This window comes from Aspergillus caelatus (genome assembly GCF_009193585.1).
Source record: "Aspergillus caelatus strain CBS 763.97 unplaced genomic scaffold BDV27scaffold_196, whole genome shotgun sequence".
NCBI classification, from domain to species: Eukaryota; Fungi; Ascomycota; class Eurotiomycetes; order Eurotiales; family Aspergillaceae; genus Aspergillus; species Aspergillus caelatus.
Window position 1 is genome coordinate 23,477 of NW_022475459.1, and position 12,455 is coordinate 35,931.

The window sequence follows — 12,455 nt, forward strand, 5'->3', positions numbered from 1 at the left end:
CTTTGCTGGGTGGCCGAAGTCATACAGGTCCAATCTAAGTTTTCAAATTATTTAGTGTATCAAACGCCTTCGGAGGCGGTGAATTCTGGCGAGCGACAACTCAGTGCTGTTGGAATGGACCCGCTCATGGTTGCGGCCCATCCATTCTCCTTTAGGAGGACAATTCTGGACATTTTTGTTAGTTACCACGATTGTTCTTGCATTCATGTGACTCCATGTGCGTGGTTATCCATAAAGGAATAAGCATAAACCAACCATGCGCGGTCATGGCATCACGGACCCAAGATTGGAGGGGGCCCTGTGTCATTTGTTGGTGTTACTCGTGCAATAAGTGAGTGCACTCCTATAAAATCAATCGAAATTGAGTGCCAAGTAAGTAAAGGCGAACGAACAAAAGGCAAGTGTTGGGATCATGGGGCTGATAGAATCAATACTAGTCTCTTGCACAAGGGGCGTGCCCGCCATCCCAAGGGAAAATTAAATCCTGTCCGCCTGCGCCCTTGCGTGGGACCACGGACTTTCTCCTGTTGTGGCATCCTATCACACTGCTTACTACCGAACGCTCGTTGAACTCAAAGCCTGCCACGCCAGGCTTTCGGATCGAGGATGTTCAAATATCGTAGGAAACTATACCATACATCTCCAGATTGATGCGCAGTAGTATTTGATTTCCTATCTGATCTGATCTTTTGTAGATCAGTCATGAGGGCCTTCATTCTCTCCAGCTTTAGTCAGGTGAGCGATGGACCTTGTTTACTATGAGAGATTATTTGAACATTTTTCCATAGAAACCCAAACCCCGCAATTCGAAGGAGCGTTAGCCCTGTGGGGTCACATATATCGTACGGAGTATATCATGGTGATCTCTGGTTCAATCCGCCAGGTTAGTGGGGGTAACAAACTCATGGGACGAATCAGCTATCAGTGAAGCTTCCCTTCTTTTGTATTCAGTGGTCACCGGTGTTTTCTTTTTTCCCTTCGACGTATGTTGACCGAGATCGACGTGTCGTGGCAAGACATCTCAAAGCAGTGTCTGGAAAGCTTGGAGAGTTTCAACCCATGCAACTAGACGCGTGATCTCGAGACACGTGTTTCGGAGTATCGATAAGCATTTGGCCCCAGTCACCACATCAAAGGGGCAATTTATCGATGACCTTGTTCGATGGGTACTTGCAGAGTACGGCATACATTAAGAAAGAGAATCGGGATGTGTAAATTGTTTGTCCGACTCACGAGACCTTGATGAGTCCCACAGTTCATAGAACTAGCAATGGTTCTACTTGATTGATGATACGTTCCCCAGCTATTCACGTCATATACCACATGTCGTAGAAAAGAAAGAAAAAAAAATCGCTTTCATTAGAACCAGGTGAGATGAAGAACGACAAGTGCAATATGCCCCAACACCATCAAGCAACAAATTGCATATATACTGGATATCATAACGTGACACGACCAACATAGACAGCTTAGATGACCTAAGAAGTAAGGACCCATGTTTCAAATGGGGTGCCACGAGGCTCCTTTTTCCCATCCTCCCGCGTAGTGTACAAAACAGGCTCAAAGTCGGAAGACGAAGCATACAGCCGAATCAAATGCCTCCAGTAACAAGACTCCGCAGCTGGAGTGAGATACCGGTCGCGAAAAGTTTTAACTGCATTGTTTGCTATGCGTTCCGCCGCCTCTGGGTTGTCGATGAGAAACTCAATCTTGTGATCAAGATCAGAAAAGTCCCGCTCAACTTCAACATAGTTCGCTTCGGGACCAGAGGAGATGAGAGCGGCATGGTGCGCTTCTCGCCAGACCAGCTTGTGTGAGATGACGACCGAACGGCAATTGAGGAGATACTTGCCGCGCCCTGAGAAGCTGCGTCCTTCTGTGTGCGCCAGGAACATATACCTACAGTGCTCTTCTATAGGTAACAGATTGAATCGGATGTCATTCTCGTCACTCCAGTCAATAACCCGTATACTGGCCCAGCTCCTCCCTTGGGCAGCCTTCAACAGCTTGCCACGCACCTGGGGGTTTGTGGCAACGTTGCCTCGCCAAACAAGCTGTTTCTTCTTGTCTTGGAATTGCATGCCGGGGATAACTTGGCCGTCTACCGTTACTTCCCCATCATCAACTGCGGCAATTCGGCGTCGGGCATCCTTATACGAACCGACATTGACTTCCGGCCATGACCAGTATCCAAAATCTGGCATCAACCAGACATTGGTATCCTCATCGCGTTTGGAGTATGACCAAATTGGCCCTTGTCCGCTGCTATAGTCTTCCGTGGTCAAAATAAATTCAACATTCGGAAGACGATCTCGATCCGGGAACGAGGCCAATGCACGCTGCAATGAATTCAACGTTGCCTTCCCCCGAGTGAAGGTAACAGGCATGTTACCAAAATCAACAATATAGAGCTGCCGTAGAATGCAAAAGTCAGTACACGGCTTCCATCAGCCCGGATTCCTGAGAAGAACCAACCTCTCCATGATCGATAATACCCCTCACCATCCCATCTTCCACCGTCAAGCTATCCACATCTCTGAATTGAATGGGATTGTTCTCTCTGAACGAAGCAGACTTGTCGAGCTCAACAAACAGTTTCGGAAACGCAGCGCGACACTGTTCTTCAGAAAGCCCGTGATCATTTCCATCTTTTTCGGCCTGAAACTCCCAAGAAGAATCATTCCTGCATGTAGGAGGGAAGTACTGCTTGGCAGGGGGTTTTAGCGCATATTTGGCGACTTCAGCTGAGTATCTGGTGCTGAAGATGAGGAACGTAACAATGATCAACGAGCACACAGCGCCCGTACCCAAAAAGCGGAGTCGGGTTGATTGACCTTGCGACCAGCGCATTTGTGGTGTATATATCTTTTGTCACTATATATATTTATTCTCTCCCGGGCGTTGCCCTTAATATATAACTTCCTCGATCTCTTGTTATTCAATGGTTGGTAGGCTCATCACTCAAGGTGGTGTTGACGATATATAGGTGGTTCTAAGGTGTGTTGGTCATGCAATATCGGAAAATAATCATCATGTCTCATTCATAACCTCATTAAGCCATAGCCAACGGTGGAAGTATGCGTGTCAGAACAGAATAGTAGTATGTCTGCTCCTTCCTCGCTTGCTGGGCCGATATGAGGGACAGAAGCTATGTTCCCATGGCAACAGAGGCTAGGCCAATGATGACAGGTCTTCATAGATTCCGAGTCTGGGCTCTAGTTAATGGATGCTTATCTAATGTTAACAAACATCAGCTAGTTAACTAAGACATTGCTATTACTCTGGAATCTGCATGTAGATTCACTTCTACTCAGAAAACTGTTGACTATATAAACAAAGGCCGCTGCCGCCTGCGGACACCTTAGGCCTCGTGTCTATGCTCGAAAAATACTCTCAATTATGTACAGGGAGATCGCAAGTTTCAGATGTATCAGGGGTATCTCAAAATCAATCAAGAAAATGTATCACGAAGACAAGGGGTAAGCTTAACAAACGATAGACTCCAGGCCCGTCTCCTGGCCATCGACAGGATGCAAGAAACCGAGCGTATAAGAGACAATATACTCTTGTGGATGAGCAGGGTGCGAATCCGATAATAAGAGCGCAATTGCCCGGCTTCTATGAGAAAGGCAAAGGGGCACGTCCAGCGCATGCCGCAGAGATCGTCCAACGTGTCAAGACATCATATGAATACAAAGGCGATGTTTATCATCTAGAGCGGTTACCCACCGCCTTGGGTGCATTGTTGCTGAAGTAACTTTCATCAATCTTCAGAATCCATTCGACCTTTTGGGCCTCGGTCCGGGCAGCGAAGAGGAAGGTGTTCTGGGACCCATATACCGCGAATACGTTGGGACGGCCCTTGGGTGACGCGCCTTGGTCAGCTCCCCCACCTGGACCATCAAGCAACCGCGCAAAATCAGGTGCATGGTCGACCCGCGAATTGCGCAGGTTAATAGCATTTATCTCATCCCCTTCAGCGGAATAGATATGAAGATATGGGCGACGAAGCTCAACAAAACGCCGCACCCAATGACTGTTGGTGTCGTCGGGCGTCAGCAGATATCCGGATTTCAAGGAAGATGTATTCTTAGGAAGGGTCTGGATAGTCGCAACGAATCGTGGCTTGAGCGGCACCTCTTCGGAGACAGAACTCGAATCGTCACCCGAAGGTGTTTGCCTGGCGCGAGAGGCGAAAGCTGCGCCTCCTGCAGGGGGCTCTGTATTGCTTCGGACAAGGATGGTCTCGATGGGATCAGTTTTTGTGGCCCAAAGTTCAACGTACTTTTGAAGAAGTTTGGTCTTGCGATCGGTAAGTTCCAGTTTCCGAAGAGGAGTCGACCTCCCGCTCCGCGGGGTTGACGGTGCAAGACAGTGGGCACTGAGGGCCCCTTTGGCGGCGTTCAGCTCGGCAATCCGACGCCTTCGCTTGCGAGCCGCCACGTAGTCCCGCACAAGCGAGACTTTCCGTGGAGACCAAGTCGTCAAGAGTTCCTCTCCCTTCACATAATCATTTTGCGTATTCATGCGCCACAGATCAGCCGCTCGCTTTGCGGAGACGGGTCGAACAGCTAATGAAAACATGCGGACCGTTGAATGCACAATTCGAGTCGAGTTGAAAAACTGTTTGAACATGGACTGGGGACGCACATATGTGCGGCCTTGGATCTGAAGGGTCAGATCCATCTCGAACGGAACACTGTCCTGTAGCCGTGACGAGATAAGTTCCCACCTAACAGTCACTTGTACACGATACTTATCCGCAGTGACCCGGTCTAGGAGAAGAGAGCCATGCAAGCTGGAGTCCCATTGACCAATGATAGTGACATTGGATGTTCCATCCGCATTGTCTTTCCGTACTGGCTCTTGCACGAATTTCAACGGAACGTCGGGAGTCTGAAGATCCTGGTCAGGTATCTTGCCCCACGGATCAAGCAACCGGACAGAGCCCACACGAATGTTGATAAGGTCATCCCAGGGTAGGCTCTCGGTTGAACTGTAGGTAAGGTTAATCATGATCCGACGTTGGAGGCCTTGGTGGAGCTGGTATGTGCCTGCATCAAGATTATTACTCTGTACTACCTCCACAGGGAGGTAATCGCCAGTTTCAGCCAATTCAAGCAACTGAGTCCTCGCAAAGACGTCATGTCTCTCCTCCGAGTAAAACTCTGACTCCGGAATACGAGGGGTCTTGCGTTTCTGTGGGGGTGGCTCTGCTGAGTCTCGCATATCATCCCAACTGAGAAGTTTGTCAAGGTGCATCTGAGTTACACGCGCGTAAACGCAAACTTTCAAGGCCGCCGAACGCGGGCTAGAAAGCGGTAAACTCATGCTGTGGACGCTTTCAAACCGAACTGGGGATTCATCAAAACCATTTATCATTTGGGTCGTTGTTGCGCCCCCTTCCTCAGATATGCCCGGTACGAAAAGTTGCGCATGAACGTCAGTTCCTTCCCATTCAGCGAACCCTACCATATCACGCATGACAACGTTGAATTTGAGAGTTGACGACGGCGCTTGAGCTGAAGACGGTTCAAGGGACAATCTTATGATACCGATGACATTCTGGGTATAAGGTGAAGTAACTTCAACCGAAAAGTCTTGGACACGAGTCTGAAAGACTGCTGTGAGCGGAATATCGGCGTCGCCCACAAGAGAATACTGCGGAGAACAAGGTTCAGAGAAAGGATTTTCAAGCTTGAAATGTTGTATGTAGTCCGGGCGGTCAATATACTGGTGTAGCTGGCGCATAGCTTGAAGGCGGCGTTGAAGTTTCTCGATAGACCAGAGATGGATAACGCATTGTTTAAAGTCGATCACACGGACGGCAATGCAAGGCTTTTTAGCCTCGTCTAGCACAATATCTTCGTCCCCAGAAATCCCGTTCAGAACGAGATCATAGGATGACGCCATGTTATGCCCATGATCAATGACCGCAAATTGGAAGACAATATTCTTATCCATTATATGGCTCATTACTTGGGCTTCCTTCAACAAGGAAGCATGCTGCAAGACTTTCTCCGCCATACGAACGTAGTTCTGCTGCGACCAATGGAGAAAGACAGCTCTTGCAATCTCGAGTTCCCTTGGATCCAACTTTGCAAAACCATTTTCGTATATTTTCGGAAGCGGTTGGCCCATGTCCTTTATGTGAGACTCAAAAACTTCCTTCTGTTTCCTCAGTTGCTCTTCAAATTCCTCTTTCGCTGCGCGAAGAGCTTCTTCCATCCGAGCCTTTTCGGAACGAATATCTTCAACGCCTTGACCAGAGGACACTTCGGCATTTCTTAGTTTCTCTTGGTACTCTTCCTTTTGCTGGTCTAGCTGACGTTGCATGTCCTGACGTACGGACTGTAACGCCGTATCCCCTCCGTTTTGGCCCTCATCCTCGTCCTGCGGACGAGGGGTTCCAGGCATCGTTATGGCAGTGTCAAGAGAAAAGTTGTCGATGGTGCCATTCGACATGTATTTATCCCGAACCGGAAATGAACTGAGAGAATCGGAATCCTCTTCGTGCTCAACTAGCGCACGGCGTGTTGCCCGTACTTTTTGCACATCCTCGAAAAGGGCATCCAACTCATCATCCGGCATATGAGATATGTGATCCGGACCTAACACAGCACTGACGGCTTCTCGACGAGCATGAAGCCATTCCGATTCACGCCCGCGCTGTGAGGGCATGGGGGAATCAGCTCTACTGGAATCGCCGTCGATTTCTGAGCCTCCCTTGCTCAATGTTCGATCGTGAGTTTTACTCGGGGCAGGTGAGCCAAGCTGACTTGTGGTGACAGAGTGACGGAGCAAACTCTGCTCTACCCTCTCAGCACGCGCTTCTTGAGGGTGGTTGAAACGAAATATATGGAAGTCACCTAGGATAACTCGGAATCCACTTTTCAATCGTTTAGGCTTGTCAATGCGAAGGCCATTCACCATAACCGCGGCACCTTCGCCTGGTACAATAGTAACGACGTTATCCACATTTTCAAATTTACAATGGTTAGCGAGAATTTTAGAACCGTTCAACCGAATCTCCACATGACTCCCTTGATCCATGTTTCCAACCATGGTAGTTCCTGGTTTGATATTATAGACGAGGCACTCAGCAAGCAGTGGATCATCGCTAAGATTGACCAAGTGAGGCATCTTCTTTGGTGTACTTAAGCCAATAAAGCCCTTTTCGATACTGATACCCAGCTCTTCCAAAGCAGCCTCGCGTTCTTTGTGAATCTGTTCGGTTTTTACCAACTTTTCTTCCCAAGTTTGATTCAGGTCTTTGTAGAGCTTTTCGCTTTGATTAAGCTGCTCAACGATCTCTGCTTTGCTAACTTTGGTGACAGACCCATCGGGTTTCTGGATAGAGACAACTTGCTTCTCCAAGGGTGTATCTGGAGGATAATACTCCTCAGGAGGTACTCCGCCGGCCGCTGCTGCCGCCGTGCTGCCGGCTGCTCCCGGGGCTACACCACCTCCAAGCTTGGCCCTAAGTTGTGCCAGCTCTTCCTTCAACTCTCTGATCATCCGCGCATTTGGATCTTCATTTACAACAGCATGGTTCTTAATTCGCTTGGCGGAGTCGGCATATCGTAGGGTACTGAGTGTCTCTTCAAAATTGATATCTGCAGGTGAAATTGCGGCAATCATAGCCGTCATGGAGTTGCCTCCTAAGGAGTCCTTCAGCAGCCATGTGAGTACGGAATCACGGTAAGGAACCATAGAGGCGTTTTTCTTTTTGCCAGAAGCTACGTCTGCGAGTGCAGCAATCACACGTCCAAGTGTTGAAAGTGAACGATTGATCTCCGCGCCCTCCTTCAACCGAGCACCAGTTGCTCCGGTAGATGTTGCTCTTTCTGATCCTGCGAGGTCGACTAAACTAATCCTCGACACTTTCTCCGTATCCATCGATGTCTCCGCATCATGGCGTTTTTGTGTAAGGGTAAGGGTGAAAACCGCATGGGACCGACTAGACGTTTCGTTCATATTCGTGGCGGCGACAGTTCTGGCCTTGTTACCTTCGTCCATCAAGTTCTCGATCTCGTCAAAAGAGCGTACTGCCAGCTTGGCAAGGTCTTCGACATAGGGGCCAGTCGACGGATGCTCACGCACTTTGAGATTTCCTTTGTTCGACGGGTTGAGAAGGTCGCGAACTCTTTCATTATAGATCTCCAAATAGGAAACTTCCACTGTGCAGCCGAGATTCTTGTCTTGTTGAATCTCAGTAATGCGCTCGAACATGGACTGGCAAATCCTAGGGATTACACCGTATTCTTTTCCGTATCCCATCATGGAATAGGACTTTCCAGAACCAGTCTGACCGTATGCGAAAATGCAATTATTGTAACCCTGAAAAGCATTATCTAGAAGTGGTACGCCTAAGTCATCGAAGAGATTGTCCTGGCCCGCATAATTTGGGGCATTTTTATCGAAAGACCAATATGATCGGTCAAAGGCGAACGTCTTTGGTCCCTCTACAGCACCCTTCCCACCACCAGCTTTTCGTAGTTTATCAACGGCACCCGGTGGCGGGATGAGTACGGTCTGGTTTTCTTTCATCTGAACGATACATTGTGCCCCTCTATCGTTTTCTAACCCCAACGAGATATCTTAGTGACTCGACCTTCAAGTATGCAAAGCACGGGCTTTGCGTGTTCCATTGTTGACTCACCTCTGCTATTAAACGGCCGTACTCTCACCACCACCTTGATATTTCCACCACCTCCTGGAGCCATTATGACCAATTCCCCATGCACTCGGGAACAGTTATCTACCGCCTGCCAAAGTGTTGTTTCTCGGAGGAGAAAGAAGAAGAAAGGTAGCGCAAGCGGAAGCAATCAAAGAAAACGAGTCGCGAACGCCTCGAGGAGCGCCGCCCGATAGAAGTTCGCAGCCCGGATATTCCCACGTTCGCTACACTACCCTGGATATGTTTTGTGTCTTTCTCGGTTTCACTTCGTGGATATAGAAAGTTGGTGTTGAGTGTCAACAAAGACGTCATGTACAATACATATGTCTCTGGGAAGCTCCGTCGCGTCTCAGGGGCAAATATTGCGATAACACTGAGCCCCGTACGTTTGCAAGTAATCAAGCGCGCGAACGATGTCGATAGAGTATTTCTGGGAGGGATGTCAACGAGACTATGGGAAAGATTGTACGACAAGGATAGGTCGATTGAAGGTCTAGCCGACTTGCTCCCCCTTCGCAGGCACGGAAAAGCCGCAGGACGACCGAAAGGGCGGGCGGATTAGATAAGCGCCCCATGAGATCCTCTTCCAATCACCCATCATTCCTAGAGCAGAAGTGATATTTGAAATGTACATATTGTGCTTTTAAATTGGAATAGATATCCCAAGCCAATCGGTGATTCCTATATATGACGTGTACTGATATGCAGGAACACCATAGCTTCAATTTTCATTAGTTCCCGATTCATCCTTCAGCATACTATATATCCATGAAACACCCATTGTTTCTCCACGTTTTCTCCATACTTCATCATCCTCCCGCCTTTTCTGTTCTATCAATATATTCTGCGAATGAAGACATATATATTGCTTTGTATATTTTATTTATTTTCTTTTTCTGTTGTATTAATTCTCCAACGTAGCTACTTCACCAACAAGCCCATGTGAAATGCTCTTGCTGACTTACATGGAAAATAGATTTTGTTGCTTAAAATATTCACTGCTCCATGAGTGAATGATATCTACAACTATAATAGAACACAGTTAAACCTTTTACAAACACAAATATAGCATACCATAAAACCAAGACAACGTACTCCAAATGAATAAGGGGCAACGACCGGGCAACGACCGGCCGTACACCCAAGGTGATCGCGCTAATATACAATGAACTTCTCTACCGTTTACATAACACTAGGTAGATCCATAAATCTCGATAGAAATGCACAGAGATTCAGAAAAACTAAATAAGTGGTTCTATCCCCCGCCTTCTCTCCGACCCGCACCTTCTAATGACGCGAATAAAGGCTGAATACTCAGTGCAAGGAGGATGTACAGAGAGGATGAGAGGTGTAAAGAGCATGTAGAAGATTTGAGGGATAGGACGGTGGGAGAAACATGAAGTCTAAGTCCTCATACTGGTAACAATTGAGGTTTGAGGCACCCAAGGCATCAAGAGATACAGAACACCCCGCATTTGACCTACGTACTAGTGTTTGCCTCCCATGCCCTGAAAATCGCATTACCTGTTACAACTCGCTGCCTAAGAATTATCATGCGGGATAAAATAAACTGACCGTTAAGTATTCAATATATTGGTGGTTTATATCGATGTTGGTCTCCTTGATATACACACACCACTCTATTACCATGCGAGGTGTTGTTCTAGCATAGCCTCAAGTACAGTTTTCGGGCTAATACATCCAAGTAATAGAAAGTTACTATGGTTTCTGATAGTTGTATGTTAGGGATTCATTTCATACTTAAGCACTATGGAGTCCGCTTTCTCATGTGTTATAGAAGACACAACTCGAAGGTATTAGATCTATCTAAAAGTACATAGTTCTCATACATAACTCGAGCTTATTTATCCGTAGCAATACGTATATCTACCAACCCTGACCAGAAAGTCTATGCGTGCGCACACGTAACTAATTTAATTCTTAGATATACTGCATGTACAGCTGGCACTTCTGCTGTGGACCATCATCTTATGGACCTATAAGAATGAAACATGTATCAAGCGGTGAACAATGATTGATGGTAGCCTAATACTAAAGACCGCCATCTTGCCCAATAGTTCTTAAATTGTCTTTAGGTAAGAATGCTAGTACTCACACAGTATGGCACTTGGTGCCTGGATGCCCAATCTGCTGTGCTACATGCAGTAGAAGAGCGAGGCCTTCTGGGGGAAAAAAATCAAAAATAAATAAAAATGAAATAAGACCTGCTCAGTGGGATAGGTATGTGCTCTTCATTCCAGGAAGGATGGTCACATCGATAGTGTATACATTGGCTCATCACCCCTTTACTTTGCTGCTACCTTACCTTTATTTTGTCATACACTAAATGTACAACGGAACAGCTGTACCATCCCTACATGCATGGAGCGATGCAAAAAGGGAGGGAAAAGAGCCCGGGAGGAGGAAGTTATTTTCTAATCTTAGATCAAATCCATGTTCTGTCTTCTACCTCACTCGGAGGGCAGCTTTCTTTGTAGGATGCAGTCTCTAGACATTTACTGAGAATAGTTTCTCTACTGAGAAGATTCAAATAATTCCTGAGCACTAAGGTGCCATGGATGGCCTCTTGCTAGAAATTTATGGCTTAAAGTCGGACTGGATTAGCCGGCAGACCCTGGAAATGTGACAGTGACAAGTGCGAGCTTAACGAATTGCCGAAAGGATGGCATGGAGCGGCAAAAAGTGCTCAATTTAAGCTTTGAGTCAATAGATTGGTTCTAATGTCAGCACCACACTGGGTACCGTCGTGTAAAGGTGTGAAAAGGCCTAATTGATTTCTTATTGGGTATACACCCGGGACAAGATCTGCCTGCTCGTTCAAAACCCCCTTGCGATAGTCAGGAGGTTTTGCGTTGCCTCCTCGCCCAAATGGCATAATGGTATCACAGTAGTATCTTTCTGCTGGTTAGTAATATCCGTCGTACAAGACTTTGGGATCCTGTATCCATACAAATGAGTACAAGTGAGCGTGAGGTTTGCGCATAGTTGATATTACCTGTGTAAAACAAATCGGACCATATCAAACAATACTCATAGTATTCCCTTGTGCCTGAAAACTATAGCGCAGGATGTAAAATCATGGCATGACTGCCATCTTGGAGCCCCGCATGTGGCAATGGCTTCCAACCGTTTAGGCTGTGACGCCTATGCACCTGCTTTTTACCCCGTCTACGTCCCTTCTGCAACTGGTTGAATATAGTATTAGGATGCTAGCACCCGGGTTTCCCTGTAATACCCAAGAGACTGTAGCATCGAACATATCCGAGGTGTAAGCTCAAGATAAGCTCGCGTTTGCCATTACTAGGAAATACTCACGAGTTGATACCGCTTGTTCAGACAAGTACGATTGCTCGTAAATTCTTTATGAAACGAGGGTATAATCCTGGATCTTTGCTGCAACAGAAACTTTTCTGGTTTAGGAATATATGCCTTTCCTGCTGTCTTGAAATGCTTCAATGTGACCTCCATGCCGGCCTTGAAATTTCCTATTAGCAGGCCACGTGAACTGCACCGAATAGACAAACATACGGAAGGCAATCAGCACTCGTCGCTGTGGTCAGAGGGACTTAAAATCTTTGGAAATCTCATACGGATATGACCCGTTAGAAGCTTGGTACATTTCTCGATATTTGCCGGGATTGTTGACCAAGATCCTGTGATATGCCCTTGCCGGGGTACAATTGTTGATTGGCTGTACAACCTCCGAAAACCCCTTTAAACAAACACAAAATAGATATACATATACATATACATA

The 12,455-nt window shown here is 47.0% G+C and overlaps 2 protein-coding genes across 2 annotated transcripts; both read right to left on the reverse strand.

Moving 5' to 3' along the window:
• Positions 1 to 1,287: 1,287 nt before the first annotated feature.
• Positions 1,288 to 2,850, reverse strand: BDV27DRAFT_167418 (DUF821 domain protein; the record flags this gene model as incomplete). The annotated part of the gene is made up of 2 exons (XM_032074478.1): positions 1,288 to 2,441; positions 2,476 to 2,850. The coding sequence occupies 2 exons, from the start codon at positions 2,848 to 2,850 to the stop codon at positions 1,479 to 1,481; spliced, it is 1,338 nt and encodes a 445-aa protein (XP_031923906.1). The 3' UTR covers positions 1,288 to 1,478.
• Positions 2,851 to 3,708: 858 nt separating this feature from the next.
• On the reverse strand, positions 3,709 to 9,149 carry BDV27DRAFT_167420 (kinesin-3 motor protein uncA; the record flags this gene model as incomplete). The annotated part of the gene is made up of 3 exons (XM_032074479.1): positions 8,663 to 9,149; positions 6,817 to 8,582; positions 3,709 to 6,393 (listed from the first exon to the last, which is right to left on the reverse strand). Exons 1-3 carry the CDS (start codon positions 8,724 to 8,726, stop codon positions 3,709 to 3,711), a joined length of 4,515 nt encoding a protein of 1,504 aa, XP_031923907.1. The 5' UTR covers positions 8,727 to 9,149.
• Positions 9,150 to 12,455: the final 3,306 nt, after the last annotated feature.